Below are 21,935 nucleotides of genomic sequence, written 5' to 3'. Positions count from 1 at the left end.
CAAATCATGTCTGTCTGTCTGTCTGAATATATATATATATAATAGATAAAGCGAAGAACTAACTCCAGAACGTCTATCTGATTGTTCAATTGTCTGTTTGTCGACATGTTTTTCTTTCGCTAATTCATGAATGCACGGATGAAACTACATTTTGTATTGATCTACATTACAAATATACTAAACAAGTTTATAGATGTACCTCACGAACTGATAAATGCACAGAACAGACTGTTTTATCTACATAGTAAAATTTACATCACGACCGGGTAAATGCACATGAAAAATTATTGTAATATAGACAACAATTTAAAAATATATATATTTAGATAATAGAGCACAGAACAAATTGTAACACGGACTCGACGAAAAAACACAATGGAGTTCCATTCTGGACAGCCCAGTGTCAGAATAACGTAACAGGTTTGTGCATCATGCCATGTGTCCATAGCGTGATATTTTAGTGAGGCGGCAGTCTTGTATTCAGTAAGGGATTGTGCTCATTGCTACATATGGTGGTTGATTCATACCATGTCGAATCGTTGTGTTGGCAGAGTGAAGACACGAAAGCACGGCAACACGACAGTTAAACTTTTGGTCAGTTTGTCGTGCTGTCGTGTTATCACCCCGCCAACACTAAAACACGACATATTTCACCCGAAAAACGGAAAATTAAGGTCGCCAAAAACGACACGATTTTTGTCGATCTAGCCCACTTTCTTTGTAGTGTTATCTTGTTTTCGCCCGACAGCTCGATATCACGACAAAATGACATAGTTTGTATTTGTTGAGTTGTTGTGCTGTCATATTGGCTGGACAAAGACACGACAAAACGACAACTCGACAAATTCTATACGAAATGGCGACAAATAAAATGTTCTGATCAGATCTAAGCATCGTCTAGTTCCGATATGCCTGATATTTATTGACACAGTACTTGAGTGAACCTAATTGTACATAGCTTTCTTTAACTCTGCATTAAAGTAACTCCCATTTTTATGGTCACCGTGGCTGGTTTAGTACATTTCGTTAAGTCGCGGTTTTGTAGCACAGGTCGTGTTTCGTCCTGGCGCGCGTGCCAAAGCGCCCAAATGAAATTTTAACAGTTTTGTATTGCCATTTCATTTCGTCTTGGTGGGGGCGCCAACACGAAATTTATGTTTATGGCGCGCAAAATAATGAAATATGATATTTCGTTCTGTCGCATTTTATGTTTCGTTATGTCTCGTTGTAAATTTCGTTTTGTCGCACTGGCGCGCCCCCTGGACGTCATAATGAAATTTGCTACATATGCCATGTATACGCCAACGCGACATAATGAAGTGTCCTAATTCAGCCACCACACATTTTATTTAATAAATACAATTGAAATACTGCGTTGTTTCAAATTCGTTTTAATTAATTGTGCATGATTTAGCTTGTTTCTGATGTTGCTTTTTCGCGGCGTTGGCTGTCCATACAATACTGCTGATAACATATATCATTCTAAAGATCTCTGAGGTAATTTTAACAAATATTGATTAGTTTCGATTTTATGTCGATTTTGAATGGGATATTTCAACCATTTTTGACACATACGGTTGCAGGATAGCTTAATTTGCAAAAAGCAACATTTCTATGTAAAAATGTTGTAAAACTTTGATATTTTGTTTTGAAATTGTGATTTTGCCCGATATTTTATATCGAAAAAAAACGTCTATGGTCATACAATTGATATTATTAAAGGCATCTTAAAATTTAAAGAGGCCCACTCTCAGAGACCTTGACGTATAGCTTATATCTGGATCTTTCAAAATAAATCCGCAATTCACGAAAAATTACTTATTTCAAATTGTATGTACCAAACGTTACAGTAATCAAATCAATAGTTTGCACATTTTGAAAGCTACTCCACAATTTAGTTTATGAGTTTTATCTTGTTATTGGCCAAGTATTTCCTTTCTATTCTGATCTGTAGCATATTTTAACTGAAATTGTTTCATTTAAAATATGTAGATAAGATAAGAATCTGGTTATGTTCTCATGTATGTATTTAGACTGAATTTCAGAACGATTGAACTTCTTTTGTAAAAAGATGTATAAATATTTTTTATTATTTTTCACTGGAACACTTGTTATAAATGGAGTATGTGGCAGCGGTGCGGATGAGACTATCAACATTAGCCGAGAAGAGTTTGACAATCTCAAAGCAACTGTCAATCGTTTGGAAAGCTTTGCAGAAATTCAAATCTTATTGAATAAACGGCTTGAATCAGACCTACATAAACAGCGTGAAGTTATAAAGGATCTTCAAAACGTTATATCACAACAAGTGGAGCAGATTCTGCGACTTGAAGTGCTATCGCGACAAACAGAGGAAGTCAGGCAAACAGAGGAAGTCAAGAGCAGAAGACCTTCCATAGTGAATAGTAACTCCTCATTTTTATTTGAAACTAAACCCATACAATAATAGCTCACAATGTATGCTGTTTCTTTGTATTTTGGGTGCATGTATAAGGCTACAGGATTATATCAGCCAAGACATGTATTGTTGGTAGTCAGACCTAGTTGGGGGACTTTCCTTCGTGAATGTATGGTTTCATTTGATAAGACTGTGTTAATCTCGAATAAAGGTTTACAGTTCTGTTTGCGTTCAATTTTCTTAGATGTTCTTGGTCGAAACAGTTGGATTAGTCGACAGAATTTCTCCCAATGTATCGCTTAAGGTGGTGCATATTAGATTGAAACAACGCACATGTTTAGTTTGTATTAATTCTGTTTAAGATAATAATTATAGGTATTCAAATTATTTCACAGGGTCTGTAAAACAGTCCTCAAAGATAAGAAGATATACCGATAACACGGTGGGCTTTTCCGCAAGACTCACTCAGTTGTCTTTGGGGCATCTTGGTTTTCATCAAAACAGTGTATTTGATGACATTGTCACTAGTATCGGCAATGCTTACAACATAGTATATTGTCCGGGTATAACAAAGATTTCTGAGCAGAAATCGTGGTCAAATTTTTGCCCAGACCGACTGTGGAAGTCCTAAAATTTAGCAGTGGTGTGTTACTGAAAGGTTACGGTTAACCTCCGCCTCAGGCCGCGCTTGGTGCTGCAGCAAGCTAGTGAGGTCGATATATTGACCCTCTGTAATCTTACTATTGATTGCTTTAGACACATGCAGTCCCAGCACGGCCTGAGCAGTGGGTACCATTTGTGGTTGCATCAAAATTTAGTAACGTCATGTCTGTACCTTGATCAAGCACCCCTTGCGGGTGTTCAATACCAACAGGAACAACTGGTTGGGTACTGGCGCTGGTTGGGGAAACACCGGAGATGATTTGGGACAGAATGTAACTGGAGCCATTTGCCTTGTGTTTTCATTTCATTCATGTCGCGTACGATCTCTTGATGATACTATTATTTAAAATGTAAAAATTTCAGCATATGAAAATAATTGTTCCAAAATATAGTCAGTTGCTATATAATACAAAAAAAAATAAGATAATGCAACAGTAATATTCATCTTTCTTGAAAATAACCGTGCTATGAGCTTTCACAACCTTATTGCTCTTTATAAAGGTAACCATGTTATATTTGTGAAAAACTGATCATTTCATTATATCTCTTAAAAGAGATATGTATCATCGTATTAGAAAATATGTAATTAAATTATTGAAAATGAATTTTGAAAAATGCAGTAAATGATAAATGCTGATAAATATGATGCAATTTCTGTTTTAAGGCGAGAGTGAGACATTCTATGATGCATGCTTGAGACTAACAGAAATGAACGACAGAACCAGGGATAAAGCGGCTGTGGATATAGCTGTAGGCAGCATGGCAACTAATAAAAAAGGTATTTAGCGTCTACGATTGAAACGTTCCATTGTGTTGGTCTCAAAAGTGTGAATGTTTATGGAATACAGACGCCACAAAATATCCAGACCACACCCGAAGAAATGTACCCAAGTTGCATTTCTTGACATTATTTCATGGACTTGCGAAAAACTGGGTTGAACAAGAGACTTTCTACAAGCCAGCTAGTATTTTTCATTATATGAAATAATTCTCAACACGAAGCGAGGTTACGAGCCTTCAAAAGTGAGGGGCAAGTCAGCGACCTTTACCGCTACTTGCTCTGACCGACATGAAACAACACATTATGTATAACGAACGCAAAACAAGCAAATAAAGGAACACAGTGGATGATCGCCTTGGAACGGAAAGGGGAAATAACGCCGGTTAATGGTGTGTCAGATCACAGTCTTAATCCCCACCATGTCCCAAAGTTACAGGGAAGTGTTAATAATGGTTATCCCCGCAAAGTGAATCCATAACACACGTAATGGTTAAAGAAAACAAGAGGACCATGATGGTCCTGAATCGCTCACCTCTTCCAACATGATCCAGTTTTGAGTATGACGTCGTTTTTTCTATTATTTGACATAGTGACCTAGTTTTTGAGCTCATGTGACCCAGTTTTGAACTTGACCTAGATATTATAAAGATAAAAATTCTGACCAATTTTCATGAAGATCCATTGAAAAATATGTTGTCTAGAGAAGTCACAAGGTTTTTCTATTATTTGACCTACTGACCTAGCTTTTTAAGGCACGTGACCCAGTTTCAAACTTGACCTAGATATCATCAAGGTGAAGATTCTGACCAATTTTCATGAAGATCCATTCAAGGGTATGGCCTCTAGAGAGGTCACAAGGTTTTTCTATTTCAAGACCTACTGACCTAGTTTTTGATCGCAGTTGACCCAGTTTCAAACTTGACCTAGATATCATCAAGATAAACATTCAGACCAACTTTCATACAGATCCCATGAAAAATATGACCTTTAGAGAGGTCACAACGTTTTTTCATTATTTGACCTACTGACCTACTTTTTGAAGGCACGTGACCCACTTTCGAACTTGACTTAGATATCATCAAGGTGAACATTCTGACCAATTTTTATGAATATCCATTCACAAGTATCGCCTCTAGAGAGGTCACAAGGTTTTTCTATTTTTAGACCTACTGACCTAGTTTTTGACCGCACATGACCCTGTTTCGAATTTGAACTAGATATCATCAAGATGAACATTCAGACCAACTTTCTAGGAAGATCCATTGAAAAATATGGCCTTTAGAGAGGTCACAAGGTTTTTCTATTATTTGACCTACTGACCTAGTTTTTGACGGCACGTGACCCACTTTCAAATTTGACCTAGATATCATCAAGATGAACATTCAGACCAACTTTCATACAGATCCCATGGAAAATATGGCCTATAGTTAGGTCACAAGGTTTCTCTATTATTTGACCTACTGACCTAGTTTTTGATGGCACGTGACCCACTTTCGGACTTGACCTAGATATCATCAAGGTAAACATAATGACAAATTTTCATGAAGATTTCATGAAATATATGGCCTCTAGAGAGGTCACAAGGTTTTTCTATTTTTAGACCTACTGACCTAGTTTTTGACCGCACGTGACCCAGTTTCGAACTTGACCTAGATATCATCAGGATGACCATTCAGACCAACTTTCACACAGATCCCATGAAAAATATGGCCTTTAGAGAGGTCACAAGGTTTTTCTATTATTTGACCTACTGACCTAGTTTTTGATGGCACGTGACCCAGTTTCGAACTTGACCTAGATATCATCAAGGTGAATGTTCTGACCAATTTTCATGAAGATCTTGTGAAATATATGGCCTCTAGAAAGGTCACAAGGTTTTTCTATTTTTAGACCTACTGACCTAGTTTTTGATGGCACGTGACCCAGTTTCAAACTTGACCTAGATATCATCAAGGTGAACGTTCTGACCAATTTTCATGAAGATCTTGTGAAATATATGGCCTCTAGAAAGGTCACAAGGTTTTTCTATTTTTAGACCTACTGACCTAGTTTTTGATGGCACGTGACCCAGTTTCGAACTTGACCTAGAAATCATCAAGATGAACATTCAGACCAACTTTCATACAGATCCCATGAAAAATATGGCCTTTAGAGAGGTCACAAGGTTTTTCTATTATTTGACCTACTGACCTAGTTTTTGAAGGCACGTGACCCAGTTTCGAACTTGACCTAGATATCATCAAGGTGAACGTTCTGACCAACTTTCATGAAGATCTTGTGAAATATATGGCCTCTAGAAAGGTCACAAGGTTTTTCTATTTTTAGACCTACTGACCTAGTTTTTGATGGCACGTGACCCAGTTTCGAACTTGACCTAGAAATCATCAAGATGAACATTCAGACCAACTTTCATACAGATCCCATGAAAAATATGGCCTTTAGAGAGGTCACAAGGTTTTTCTATTATTTGACCTACTGACCTAGTTTTTGAAGGCACGTGACCCAGTTTCGAACTTGACCTAGATATCATCAAGATGAACATTCTGACCAATTTTCATGAAGATCCATTGAAAATTATGGCCTCTAGAGAGGTCACAAGGTTTTTCTATTTTTAGACCTACTGACCTAGTTTTTGACGGCACGTGACCCAGTTTCGAACTTGACCTAGATATCATCAAGATGAACATTCTGACCAACTTTCATAAAGATCCCATGAAAAATGTGACCTCTAGAGTGGTCACAAGCAAAAGTTTACGGACGGACGGACGGACGCACGGACGGACGACGGACAACGGACACCGCGCGATCACAAAAGCTCACCTTGTCACTTTGTGACAGGTGAGCTAAAAACACAATTATGCTCCTGTTGATTTATATGAGAAATAAGCGTAATGACCCACATACTCAAGTACTCGATACCTATGCAGGAAACAACAGACCACCACAAGTGCCCAATGAAACGGGGTAGGAGAGATGTCGAAGCAGCCCAGTTCCAGTAAGCTTTAAAGTCACACACCACAGAACGAAGTCCGCGAAGTTATCATTAAACAAAAATCTAACAATCGATTTAAAATAAACATGTTTAACTGCTGTTACAACCTGATTGGTAATAATGTACAAAAAGTGTTGTTGTTGTTGTTGTTGTTAATAAAAGAAAAAAGCGCTGATATAATTTTAAGTCCTTTAAAAACAATTATGTTTTCAAGTTGAATCTTTTCAGGGAAATTTCCTCAATGGAGCTAACAATTACCAATCAGCACTGATGTTCTGGAGGGTATGGAAAGATCTTTGCAGTTGGCAACAGTTTATCAGAAAATGGGTTGGAATCTGCACAGACAGGGGCTAAACGCCGAAGCAGTTCAGTATGTTTTAATACTACAGTAATGCAGCATTGCCTAAGTCTTGTTTGATTCTATCTTTTACATTTGATAAACGCCTTTAGTACTGCTTATATTTCAGTTGCTTTTTTGAAAATTATAAAAGTATCAAACAGTTTAATAGGATTTTGTATTTATTTTGATGTACATTATACTACGTTACTGCATGTATTGTTCTTGTGTTTTTCAACATAACTTACGTTATGCATATATTTCGATCTGAAGTTGCTTCGCATGAATTAAGGTATTACAAAAAGTCCATGAACATCTCAGTGTATGGTGGTCCCGAGTATGAATCTGTGGCAATGCAATCTTACAGTAGCATGGGAATATCACTCATATTCCTACATAAATCATTGCCCAATATATTTGTATTTTCATTGTTCGGAAATCGATGAAACAGTCTATACAAGTAAGTTTCTTGCAATGCTAAATATGATTTGATTTGCTATAGATCGATTTCTTGATGTATGATAGAAAGCTACTTCAACATAGAAATTTATAATCTTGTTGACAGAACCGCCGTCAACAGATGTTGTTGTCAACAATACTGCAAGGTGTAATTCTATTAATATTGGGCGATCTGCGGCTTTCCACTTTTTCTATTTTGATACAAGGATGGTTGACTAGTATTTATTTTACCAATAGTAAGCCGAAGGATTTAAATAGCCTTTCTTAATAGACTATATATTGTGTTAGAGAAATGTTTTACATAAATCAGTCTGATTAAAAACAAAGTAGGACATTAAAATAGTTTCATTCATATGATTTTTTCCAGTACACAGACAGTTAACATTCAAAATCGATTAATTGCAGGAAATTTTGAGCGGGCCGAAAGGTACCATACAACTTGTTTAAATCGCCTCAAAGCCCAGCTAGGTGAATGCCATCCAACTGTTGGTGCCATAATTGATATCATAGCTCTGTTAATGGATCAGAAGGGAAACACTTCCAAGGCACTCGAATATCATCTCAAGGCTCTAGAGATTAAGAGAAAATGTGAAGCTCCCTTGTTGTCATTGATTAGTTCATTAAGCAACGTCGCAAACGCTATAAATGCGTTATGGAAATACGATGACGCGCATGCTCTGCTAGACGAGGCAATGTACTTATAAGAGAACAAAAAATACCGATGAAAGACGCGGAAGCTCTAATTTATAACACAAGAGAGAAAGTGGTTGCAAATGCAGGTGATTTAATTGACGCAAAGGAGGCTTTTGCCATTACCGTAAAACTTAGCAAATTTTCGATGAAAAGATTTCTGCTAATGAAAAGAAGCGTCAGGGAGCTTATGCAGAGAGCTTGAAGACAATTAAAGATGTCATGCAATTGACAGATGAATCTATCAAAAATCTTCCACACAATAGAAAAAGTGGAAACTTCACAGGTCGCACAACACGACAAAAACGAAAATGTTGCAGGCTCGGGTGGCATGCAGTTCCACTGCCGTCCATGAACGGGCTCAATCAATCCGAGCCTGCAACATTTTCGTTGTTGTCGTGTTGGGCGACCTGTGAAGTTTCCACTTTTCTCTATTTGATTGAGCCTGTTCATGGACGGTAGTGGAAATGCATGCTATCGTCCACGCCCTCTAGCCCCGGGTTGAGCAGAACTCAACATTTACAACACTTATAACTATTAAATGTCTTGAATGTTTGATCAAGGTATACAGTGAAACAGATGGCCGTCTGAATTATGTCCAACCTTTGTACGATATAGAAAATGAATGCTTGAGGCTGGAAAAAGGTTGTCGGCAGCAAAATAATCTTCAGAAACATGACAAAGTCTGTAATACCCTATTGAACATACGACAAAATATGGAGAGTATTTAATTCTGGTGTGGATGCAAGGTTATCAAACTAATGTGGGAGACTGAGCTCAATATGCAAACTTAACTTTATGAAGTTTAATGAGTTTAAGTTTATGTTCCAGTTGAACTCCTGAGTTTTGATGCTCGTTTAAAACAGCCTTGTTTCACTGCTGTATTACAAATGATTTTAAGAGATGTCAAGTAAAAGATGCAAATGAACATTAATAACTAGAGCCTGTTCATACGTTTCGAAGGTTTTGAAAATTGTATCTATATATGTATATATATGTGTGAGATACTAAAACTTTTAGGAATGTCTAACTAAAACAAAGTAAAATCATAAGGTTTGTTGTTATTGCTGATAACAGGTAAAAAAGGTAGTTGCACTAGTCAACATAATAAGATTATAAATTATCGTGTAAGTTCGTAAAACGAAAGCGGAAGCAAAATAAAATCCATAAAAATAATTTATGCAGTTGAATTATCGCTAAGGGAACTTTTTTCATTATGGAAAGTATTTCGGAAAGTTAGAAAACTCTTCATAATCGGGTATGCCAATGTGACAGCTATACATGAAAGAACGTATCTTAAACTCAATCCTTGCTTTCACCGGCAACCAATGTAAGTCATACAATGCTTGTTTGGAACTGTAAAATCTCTTCCTGTTAAGGACAAGATTTGCACACGTTTTGAATACGTTGCATCTTACGCACCTCACCGACCAAGTGATGATGATTACTGGGTTGACAAATATTCGATTTTCGGTGGATTTCTGATACAAGAATTTGAAACGGACTCGTCTATTTTTGGTTGAGTTCTATTTGCTGAATAACACATTACCAGTACTTTCATACAACTAAAAGGTGTAAAACTCGAAATTATATCAATTCTGATCTAAACACTACATTCACAAACGTACGTTCATTTCTAAAATAAACACTTCATTCACACAAGTATATTTATTTCTAAAATAAACACTTCATTCACACAAGTGTATTCATTCCTAAAAGAAACACATCATTCACTTTCTAAAATAAACCCTCCTTTCATACATGCACAGTAATTTCTAAAATAAACGCTTCATTTATACACGTACACTAATTTCTTAAATAAACATTTCATTCACAAATGCGCATTTATTTCTAAAATAAACCATTCATACATGTACATTCATTTCTAAATATCACAAAGGGTCTCCTTGTAAATTTCACAATATATTTCCTGATGATCTCGTTCAAATCAATAATTAAAAGGTATTTGAAAACAGATGCCGATCCGATTACCTAAGCAATATCAGTGTTTTAGGAATGATCTGGTGATCAAAAGTCAACAATGTGCACTAAGTAGGAATGAACCATGTCCCTGACGTTATGAAGTGATATTGTCGTAACAAAAATGCTACAATAATCAATTAGGTGCGTTGTCTAGTTTATCCTTTACATCTTTGAGCTGGGTTCTAATCTTCTCATAACCCTTTTCATTACATTGACAAAGATACACCTGCTCCAGTCTCAAAAGTTCCGATTCAATTTTCTCTAGAGTTTCTCTGTGCCTTTCAATATTGTTTGTTCTATCATAAACATCTGCAATGCATACGAGACATTCCGCAACAAATGTATTTTGCGGCATAGAGGCTGTCGCCTTGGTTTTCAATTTCAGACCCTGTTTCGCAATACTAATGCTTCTTTCAAAATTTCCGCTTCTTCTATTGGCATCTGCAAGGTGCACCAAACTTTCAAGATACAGCATATTTTCCGCAATTTCCTCTCTGATATCAACTGCTTTTTGTAACATTTCTTCTGCTTCAATGAATTTTTCTTCTCGAAGGTATATTTTTCCTTTTGTTTCGTATGTGCATGCCAAAGATTCTCTAGGTGGAATCTTTTCTTCTGATAATCTCTTCAAAGCGTCATCTATAAGTCTGTGGGCTTCCCGATAGTTTCCCATGGAGCTACTCATATTTGCAACATTACTTAAAGAAAACACTACCGACATGATCGGTGCTTTTGATTTTACCTTCACTTCAAGGCCTTTCTTGTAATACTTGAACGCATTATCGGCATCACCTTTCTGTTCATACATTACACCGATGTTATTGTAGCATACACCAACGTTAGGATGATTTTCACCAAGTGCCTTCAGCCGTTGCTTTAGACAAGCAAAATGATACCGTTCCGAATCGTCGAATTTGCCTGTAACATAAACATTCTTCTATTAAAGTTTCATACTTTCAAAAATTGCACAAGGAATAGAATACAGAAATATACATCATAGTATTTAAAAAAAGGATGAATATCCAACAGGGAAAGCCACGTTCCAAAAACGAAGTATCCCCAAAGCACAACCCACATCACGTTTACGAGCACAAGACCAACACACAGACAAATACATGCATGGACAAACACAAGTAAACACATGAGGACAAAACGAACAAGTAAAAGAACAGTCAGTGGTCAGTGGCAAAACCACCACTGTGGAACTTAAACCGCTTTGTGGTGCCTATCCCCATCATGTTGACAGTGTATATAAAAGTTACCCCCGCCAAGTGACTCTGAACACACGCAATGGCAACTTAACCTTAAAGACGATGGTTTTAATAAGTTCGAGAAAAAAACTAAGTGGATTTATACAAGTGCGTGCAAAAGATTACCATACCTAACTGTGACAAGCTGAGACCCATACTGCTCATTGACTGCAGAGATACCAGCTTAAACTCTTCTCCCGAAACTAGTGATATGGCAAGTGACTTTTGGAAATATCTGGAAAAGTTATATAAATGATTTCAGATACTCAAAATATTGTAATAAAGGCTTTTATTTTTAAACAATTCATATTGAAATCACAGACCGAACAAATGTTACTTTACAGACAGAGAATGATTTATCCAAAACATTCCAAATGTTGATGCAGGTATTCAGTTTGTACCATTTTACATATTTAATCAGTAGAAGAAAGAAAATCGTTTCAGAATAGTACCACTTATCTGACAAATAAGGATACCTCGAAAGTATATATCCATACATTTTATACTACAAAATAAAGACTAAATCTTGTTTTTATACATTCGGTGCAACAACGTATTTCACACTGAATTTTTAGCTCACCTGAGCACAAAGTGCTCCAGGTGAGCTTTTATGATCGCCCTGTGTCCGTCGTCCGTTGTTGTCCGTCGTCTGTCGTCGTCCGTCGTAAACAATTTGACTTTTAACACTCTAGAGGTCACAGTTTTAGCCCAATCTTAATAAAATTTGGTCAGAATGTTACCCTCAATAACAATCTGACTGAAGTACTTGATCTTCTAAACGAAGATCTGAGAACGACCCATTCACATACGTCTTCTGTATATTTTGGATTTCCAGCATTGCTATTTTTTATTTTAACCAATGAGACGACTTGTTAGAATGTCAAAGAGTAAGAAAAATGTGCAGTTATTCCAGGGCTCGAACTCGGGACCCCTCGATTACTAAGCAAGTGACCTACCGACTGAGCTAACCGGCTGTCTGACATATTCCGACATAAGAATTGTAAATATCAAAAGACAAGGCTACAGGTAATTTGCTAAATTTTGTAAGTTAAGCTCTGATTGGCTAGCGAAAGGGTCGTCAGAACGAGGCTATGAATAGGTCGTTCTCAGATCCTATGCGTAGCGTAATAGGAGATGTACTTTAGTCAGATTGCCCTCAATAAAATCTTGAAGGAGTTTGATATTGGGTCATCTGGGGTCAAAAACTAGGTCACCAGGTCAAATCAAAGGAAAAGCTTGTTAACACTCTAGAGGCCAGATTTATGACTATATCTTCATGAAACTTAATCAGAATGTTAAGCTTGATAATATTTTAGTCATGTTTGAATCTGGATTATGTGGGGTTAAAAACTAGGTTACCTGGTCAAATCAAAGGAAAAGTTAGTTTACACTCTAGAGGCCACATTTATAATCATATCTTTATGAAACTTGGTCAGAATGTTAAGCTTGATGATTTTTAGGTCAAGTTCAAATCTTGATTAGGTGGGGTCAAAAACTAGGTCGACAGGTCAACTCAAAGAAACAGATATTTAACACTCTAGAGGTCAAATTGATGATCATATCTTAATGAAACTTGGTCAGAATGTTAATCGTGATAACCTTCAGGTCAAGTTTAAATCTGGGTCAGGTTGGGTTAAAAACAAGGTCACCAGGTCAAATCAAAGGAAAAGCTTGTTAACACTATAGAGGCCAAATTTATGACAATATCTCTGTGAAACTTGGTCAGAATGTTAATCTTGATGATTTTTAGGTCAAGTTCAAATCTTGGTCGGGTAGGATCAAAAACTAGGTCACCAGGTCAAATCAAAGGAAAACCTTGTTAATACTCTAGAGGCCACGTTTATGACTGTATCTTCATGAAACTTGATGATCTTTAAGTCAACTCCGAATCTGGGTCATGTGGAATGTTACCTACTTTCTTGTGTTTTTTTAAAGATACAGCCTTAAAATTTGGATGACGTGTACAGTTTTGCACACCGATTTTAAAACTGACTTTCAGTGACCATGAATATGACCTACTGACCTACCTTCTTGTTTTTTACGATACAGCCTTGAAATTTAGATGACATGTACAGTTTTACATACCGATCTTAAAACTGACTTTCAGTGACCATAAATGTGACCTACTGACCTACTTTCTAAACATTTTAGCATCAGTTTAACATTTGAAACATGTAACTCATTTTACGCAGGTGAGTGATCCAGGGTCATCATAACCGTCTTGTTTACTTCCTACCTATTGGCATCAAGGTTTCTCGCTTGTTGCAGCATGTTCCATCCCAATCTCTGATACACAGTTGCTAGTTGCAATGACCTCCCATGGTTTTCTAAAACCCTCAGTGCAGATTCGTAGTTATCTGCCCCACGAGAAAGATATCCCTGTTGGTCAAATTCATGAACGGGATTATAAGGTATATGGTAATGGTATAGAAATGGACATTCACACACAGGAATACTGGAATTGTTTTTGTTCAGCCACTATTGTAATACAAATGATGGAAAAAATAAACATCGTATATGGTCAATGCTTACATATACGTAAATGATTTTATAAATATCATCAACACATTTACTGCCTCTTCTGTGTACTTTCTTCTATTACAGTTACATTTCTTAAAATCATTCTTTTTATTGACATGAAAATGTTGTACACATATTTTTCTTTTGTTATGTATACTTAAATTTATGACCGAATTAGGCTCGGTGTTATTTAGTTTCAATATATAAATGAACTAAGGTATATATACAATGAAAAATAAAAATAAAACCATAAGAAAATAAACTTATTTAATAAATAATTATTAATGAATTCGTTTTAACGTATATTTAGTTTTCAGGCCTTTACTCTACAATAAATGGCAATGTTATTTCTAAAACTAGCTAAACATTACAAATATTTCTTTAAAAAAGTCAACAAAACAATTTTTTTCTTTCTTTATTCAGATATAGATCCTAACAAAAGGTACCTTAATTTCGAAAACCCACATAACACACAAGACACTGAATGATAAGAAAAATGCAGTTTAGCGTCATTTAATGCCAATGGCTTACCTCCTTCTCTTCGCATTTTTGTTTTAATAATGATAATTTTGCTTAATCAGAAATCATTTATGAATGAATCAGTTAATCTGTTATAGTCAAGAATACAGGTTTCTAAATATAGAACTGGATTTTAAAAAAAGCAAGAAAGCTACGATGGCCCTAGGTCAGCCTCTGACCCTAACCATTTACCGTCAACAAATTACATAATATCCAGCAGACAAAATGTGACTTCCTTGTTAATAATGCTTTACTATCATTTGATCTAGAGACGTAAGGGACCAATGTCGCAATTGCCATTGAGTTTAGCAAAAAGAACATACTGACCACATTGTATGCGCATTGGGTAAAAATGTGGATTCTAGACTGATAGTAAAGGTTCTTAAAGATTTACTTTAAATAATCTGACCTAGTTTTTAAACCATGATAACAAAGTTTCAAACTTGACTTACATGTTGTTGAAAAAATACTCTAATCACGTTTCATCAAGATTCGTGCTGATGCTGCATCAGTACTAAGAAAGATGTATTATGGTTCGACCTAGTCCAACTTGAGTTAAATCTCATAAAGGCAACTTTTCTGACCACGTTTCATGTACAACAAGTTTATTTGGAATTAAAATTTTAATTTCGGTTTAACTATGTTTTGATCTAGTGGCCTAGCTCTTGTCCCAATATGAACAAGTTTGAAATCAGAATCAGACTATTTAAGGACAATTAACTGGGATAAAAAACGTGGCTTCTGGTGTGTTAAATTGACATAGATTTCATAAAAGAAAAACATTGTGACTGGGTAAATAACGTGGCCTCTAAAGTGTTAACAAGATTTTTCACTGATTTGACCAGGTGACCTTTTCAAAAGATCAAAATGTAGCATAGCGGTTTTCTATTGTTCAACTTAGTGACCTAATTTTGACCCCAGCTGGCACCTAGTCTAGCTTTCACGAAGATGAACGATAAAGCCACATTCCATGTAAGTCGAATAAAGAATTTTCAAACATGATCTAAATTTCATAACGACAATAAATCTGACCAATATATGTTTATATGAACTTGATGAGAAGTGTTGCATCTACTGCAGTACCATGTTAATAAGTTTTTCTTCTATGATTTGACATCTCGGCCTAATTTCTGACCGCTGATAAACCAGTTTCTAACTTAACCTAGGTTTCATAATAAGTTGCATGTGGATTTAGTAAATTTCACCCTCTAATATGTAAACTATGCGTTTTATCTTTCTGTGACTTGATCAAGTGGTCGTGGTTTTTTATCCCAGATGACCTAGTATCAAACTCGGTCGAGATTAAACTGAAGCGAATATTCTGACCAAATTTCATTACGATTTGGCAAAAATGTGTGAACAGTACCTTTGTAGAGCTCATCCACCTATATTTACAGCTCACTCTGAACCTCGGGTTTGGCTGAGCTAATAACAAATACAGCTGATATATTCGGGTCCAATGTGAAATGGTAGGGTAAAACTAGCAACAAACGTCTTTAAACAAGAAATCAGAAAGGTTTATAAATGTTCTATAACGCATTTGTATTTTGGAAAGAGAGAAGAAATGCAACATGTACATTCTGTTAACATAGTATTTAAAACAATGAAAATGCTGCGTACTGGTGGTTTCAGAAGAATAGCAAAACTTTCTACGAAGGCATTTGTGTTAAGGTTATAGAGAAATACTAGGAACAGATAGGAAGTGTAAAGTTTCCTACAACTGTCATACAGATTTTTGCATAAAAGAAAATGTTCTCTACCAATGTATTTACAAGCGTTTACTGTGATATGCTGGGGGATAACAGAGTAAATGTAGGAATTGTAACTTCCTTGTAATTACCATAAGTATACTTAGGTAAAGAAATGACATCATATGTATGTTGGTGTTAAAGGCACTGACCCCCAGATCGTACGACAAAAAAGAGAAGATTTTTAGATATCAGGAAATTATTTCTATATACCTTAAGAAGTCTTTGAAACCTAGTTACCGACAGATTATGTGTTACTGAAACACATGAGAATAAATTGTTGTTCAAAACTAAAAGCGTTTGCAACAGGATACTGTAGGCAAACTGTATTATTTATCAAACTTTGTATTTAACGATCGTAAAAAACGATTTCCTCCATGGTGTATTATTAAAGTAGGACGGAAAGTTTTAATGCTGAGGCGGGGTCTATTTCCGATTCGTACATGTTAATTTTCTTGATTTCGCATCAGAAACAAAAACTCGTGTTATTATGTCCATACTATGGCCAAACTTCAATTTTACTCAAAATCTTAGTCCAGTGCCTTTAAAGAGAAACGGAAAAATACTTTAAACAGATATCAAACGTATTTAAGATTAAACGTATGTTAATTGCTTTTTCGGCATCTTGGCACGTGGCTATTCTTGTTGGATTTCTGACCAGTACTGACGCTGATTATAGTGATCATGTTTCGAGTTTAAAGTTAAATGACAACTGTATATATGTGTTTATGTGATATATTTGGTTTAAAGTCGGATCAGGACGTTACATTTCTTTCCGGCCATGAAAATAAATATTGCATTAATACTATATTCATGAACTTGTAGTCTTAACTGCTATAAAGAAATATATTTTTATTCGGTAAACATACAATTAAGAAGATCTGCTTCTATCCAATCTATGAAGGTTTATCAAATGTATAAAACTTTATATTAATGTTATGAGCGCACGTTTGAGCAAATATTAAATAAATCGGAGTGACATTTACCTTTGTATTTGTGTACATACTACCGACTGCAAGATTTACCGTGGCCTTGTCTCGTTCTTGTCCATACATGTCTGCAGCCCGCAGACAGCCCTGGTAAAAGTCTTCGCCGTCACCTGTAACATAACCAAATTATTTAGATTTTAATTTCAAATATAAAATCATGTTCATTTAAAAAGTGCTTCCTGCATCAGCTATTTAGAATTTAATCTTACTGACAGAAATGGGAAACTTACTGGCACTGGAATGCAATGGTTGCTCTTACTTGATCTTTTTCATTATTTTCATAAACAACAAGAACAAAAATATAACATTTCAATTAATACAACCTTTACATTCAGTAATTGTACTAATTCAGATCACATCTCGCTTAGAAGCTCTGTCAATGTTAATGTCGCTGGGTAAAACCACCGAACTTCCGTAAGACAGCTGGATGGCTTCCTCACATGAAGAATTCTACGCCCCAAGCGAGCTTTAAGCTATATCAGTGACAAGAGATTTGAAGTCAGCGGCATTAGCCACTCCGTCTAGGAGGTCCCCTCAATTATGTGATCATTACCTGCCATGTATCGTTCAATCAGGTCCGTGCAGTTCGTCGCCATTTCAATAAAGAACTGATAAGTGTCCTGCCTCGTATAATTGACTTCTGTCAACAGTTTCTGCAAGTTGGGTTGTTCAACAGCGAATGCAGCCAATGCTTGCGTGTATTCTACTGTACCAAGTCTTACTGATATGTTCTGCATAACGGCAGAGAATATTCGACAGTACCTTGCTCGAATCTCTAAAATAAATTTGAATGTAAAAAAGAATGAATTCTCAACTGGACCTCCCCGGAGATAAAAAATACACACTATTGAACGTATAAAGAGATGTATACCCGTCATCTTACGTCCCTCTATCCGATATTTTATCTAATAACTAGCTCTTAAACATTTCGGACCTATTCCAGAAATCTGCATACTAGTATTTCATATCAAGTTCTGCTTGACTGATAATTCTTGTTATTATCCCCCGCCAAATGTGGAGGGATAGTTTTGGCGTTGTCCGTTCGTCCGTTTTTCCGTCCGTCCGTTCGTCTGGAGCCATACCTAGGAAGTGGTCGGGAATATTTAAATAAAAACTTCATGTACATATTTACCACTATAGGGAAATGCGGCCCGTCAAGTTTCAGTCAGTTTGCCCAAGTAACGCCAGAGTTATGGCCCTTAGAAGTTGCTAGTATTAACTATATAGGGTACTATAAATATGGCAATGTCTGCTTCATAACTTGTGACATATTTGACCTAGAACTATGAAACTTTAATTAAATTTAGATCACTATAATGTGGTAGTGCACACACAATTCGTCAGGATATCTTTAGTAACTTCAGAGTTATTGCCCTTTAATTGTCTAAAAATCCACATATTTGTACATAACAAACTAACCAATTGGTAGAATTTCATTAAACTTCTTTCATTTTTTTTCATGAACATTTATTGTAAACATATGAAGTTGTGTACCCACACCCGCTCTCCCCCACCGCCTTGGTCACGCTCGTTCTTTAGCGGAAGAATATTGCGCTCCTAAAGTCGCGCAATATTTCCGCTGCAGAACTCGTGCATATTTCCCAATACAAAGCTAATACCCTAGAGCGTCCGCTTCGAGAGCGGGAGGTCGTGGGTTAGATCCCTGGCCGCGTCATACCAAAGACGTAAAAATGGTACTAGCAGCTTCCTCACTTGGCGCTCCGCATTAAGAGGATAGTGCTAGGACTGGTCAGCCCGGTGTCAGTATAATGTGACTGGGTGGGATATCATGCCACGTGTCTACGGCGTGATATTCCAGTGAGGCAGCACTATAAAGTTAGACATTGTGCTCACTGCTAAAAGTAGACACCGTCGTTTATATGACTGAAAAACTGTTGAAAAAGACGTTAAACCTGAACACTAACTCTCCTGGATATTAAACTTACTGACAAAACAGGTCGTTTATATAAATATGCTTTGGCCTTGTTAGAAATTATTAATGAATCTCGCTTAAATGCTTGTCATTGACATCTCGTTAACTTTGTCGTAAGTGATTTCTATAAACAAAAAATGAAATTTCTAAACAGTTGTAACCATGCATATGATTACCTGGAATATTCTTTATGGTGTAATATGTTTTGACACACTCTCGTATTATCCCCTGAATGCTAAACCTTCTCGTCTTAGGGTCATAGTTCAAAACATGTCGTCTGCGTATTGGTATCAATGTCTGATCTTTGACTGTCGCTACTGATTTTGAATCTGTTATAGAATGAATGTATATGCATAATAGGTTTACCTTATTGTTTTTACACTGTCCAAAACAAACTTAATCAAAGGCGCATTATACCTTCAATTTAAAATATTATGCCAGCCTGAATCGCTTTAACATAAATTTGGTACAATCGTGATACAAATGTATATTCTATGTGTTATAACCTCATACAAAATACAGACGTGAAGAAATTCCACAACAAACAATTATACAGACATGCCTGTCATTGGCGAATATCAAGTGGTTAATTTCAGACTACTTGATTATTTTACAAAAGCTATTTCTATGATATAAAAATACAATAACAGCTAACCTAGTAATTCCTTAGCTTGTTCAGCATTAAATGATCCTGGAATATATTCTAGAACTGTGAGGCGTCTCTTGTATACCGCATCTAACCGGTCAATGAACTTTTTGTAGATGTCAGCTGCGATATCATAATAAAAAATAAGATATTGCGAAATACACGGCTCTCGCTAGTTTCATAAAAATCAATATCAACATTCGCTTGGCATTGAAATAAATTAATTGTAATCGATACATAAGAAAGATAAAAAGTAAGGGTAGATTTCCCGGAAGCACAGAACACCCAAAACACAAACATAGAGCCATGCATCGCAAAGAAGGCCCACAACAAATGAAGCTGTAACGGAAAATTATTGTAGACGAGTTGCTTCAAAAATCTAACGACAAGTACATTATAAATATATGCAAAATACAGAAAATGGTGGTTGAGTGGTAAGGGGTAGATAAAAGGGTCGGATGTTGGCGGAAGGTGGAGCAAGGATGTATATTAAACAGGGAAAGCCACGTTCCTTAAACGGCCGGCGGACAAAATTATGGTGGGCACGATAGCTTACGCATGGTAAAATCACTGTGGGGCACCGCCCATGACAAACACGCACAGACACCTTAATCAATGAAAACCCTTACAAAACCTTAATCAATAAAAATAAGACACATTTTGACAATAATCTATCAAATAATCTATCAAAGACTTTTGTCAAAATTTTTGTCAATTTACATGTTGTGTTAAATTCACAAGTTATTTTTATGTTAAAAATTATTACCTACTCTGTCTTCCACAGAGTAAAATTCTCTACTCAGCGCCTTAAGTCTACAAGTGAGCAAAAACTCCACCATATCCTTTGGAGTTATCAGTCCCCCGTCATCGGTAAGTTCGGACCCTATCATCAAAATCAGTAATGGCATTCCTTCACTTAGATTTACTATAGAGTCTTCATATTCCCCGAGTTCAATCCCCTGAGTCACGTATTTAAGTAACTGACGCGATTCTGTTTGGCTCAGAGGTAACAGCTCATGGCTACAATACACCCTCTTCAGTTGCGCAAGCTGTACCCGTGTGGTTGAAGTAATGAAAACCTTCACGTTTTTGCACAGTCTAACAAGACTCGTACATAATGAAAGAAACGAGTCTCGAGTGTTAACACCTTTAAACTCTTGACAATCTTCAGTGTTGTCAAAAAAGAAAATAAAATATTTTCCATTGGTTGTTTTAAGTGCTTCACATATATGATGAATCCATCTATCGGGATCTGTTGCCTGTATTTCTGGTTCTATTCTCAAAGCTGCACATATATTCGCATACAATGAACTTATATCGGAAATTAATTTCATATCTATGTGAATAAGTTCAAAACCTTCTGTCTTCTTTCTACTCCAAAATTCTTTTACGAGTCTCGATTTTCCAACGGATCTAAGTCCAAATATGCCGAATATTTTGTGATTCTTCCATGCGTTCTGTAACACATGCAGATCACTTTCTCTCCCAACAAATTCTACTTCAATATCTACGTCGATACCAAAGTCGTCCTCATAATCTATTGGATTCATTCTATTTTCTCTTCTGTCTGAAAAGTATTTACTGTTCGCCATATCCGGCACAAATAAGTATTCAGGGTACAAATGTCAAATAGATAGCTGCAGTCTTTTCATCATGTGTTATATGGTTTTTACAAATGTCTACACGGTTTCAGTTGAAACACTATTTATATATACAACTCACTCAACAAGTCATATATTGTAACCCTAAATATATGTTATACATTTCACGTACACTGCACACTTATTTTTAGAAAAGTTTTTATCAGGTATATTAAATTAATATACCTATATATTAATATACCTAAATTTAATAATTAAATTTGCAACATGGAAAACAAACATCATTAATTTCACTACAAAAATACAAAGCACCAAATTTAAGTAAATCACCAGCTTTATGTGAAACAGATACTACTTCTACCGTACAGATATTTCTCCGTGCGTATTGGTAAGGTTAATAATCTGGATTTTCCGATATCTAAAAAT

The 21,935-nt window shown here is 36.0% G+C and overlaps 1 protein-coding gene across 1 annotated transcript; it reads right to left on the bottom strand.

Annotated features, from left to right (window-relative positions):
• Positions 1-9,973: 9,973 nt before the first annotated feature.
• Positions 9,974-21,871, bottom strand: LOC123550883 (uncharacterized). Its single transcript, XM_053540245.1, has 8 exons — positions 20,675-21,871; positions 19,918-20,031; positions 19,439-19,591; positions 17,883-18,104; positions 17,327-17,439; positions 13,790-13,932; positions 11,685-11,788; positions 9,974-11,221 (listed from the first exon to the last, which is right to left on the bottom strand). The coding sequence occupies exons 1-8, from the start codon at positions 21,498-21,500 to the stop codon at positions 10,437-10,439; spliced, it is 2,460 nt and encodes an 819-aa protein (XP_053396220.1). The 5' UTR covers positions 21,501-21,871; the 3' UTR covers positions 9,974-10,436.
• Between the last annotated feature and the right edge of the window lie 64 nt (positions 21,872-21,935).

Source organism: Mercenaria mercenaria, chromosome 4 (genome assembly GCF_021730395.1).
Source record: "Mercenaria mercenaria strain notata chromosome 4, MADL_Memer_1, whole genome shotgun sequence".
NCBI classification, from domain to species: domain Eukaryota; kingdom Metazoa; phylum Mollusca; class Bivalvia; order Venerida; family Veneridae; genus Mercenaria; species Mercenaria mercenaria.
The sequence above is the reverse complement of the archived record's forward strand: the minus strand, read 5'-3'. Positions and strand labels throughout refer to the sequence as shown.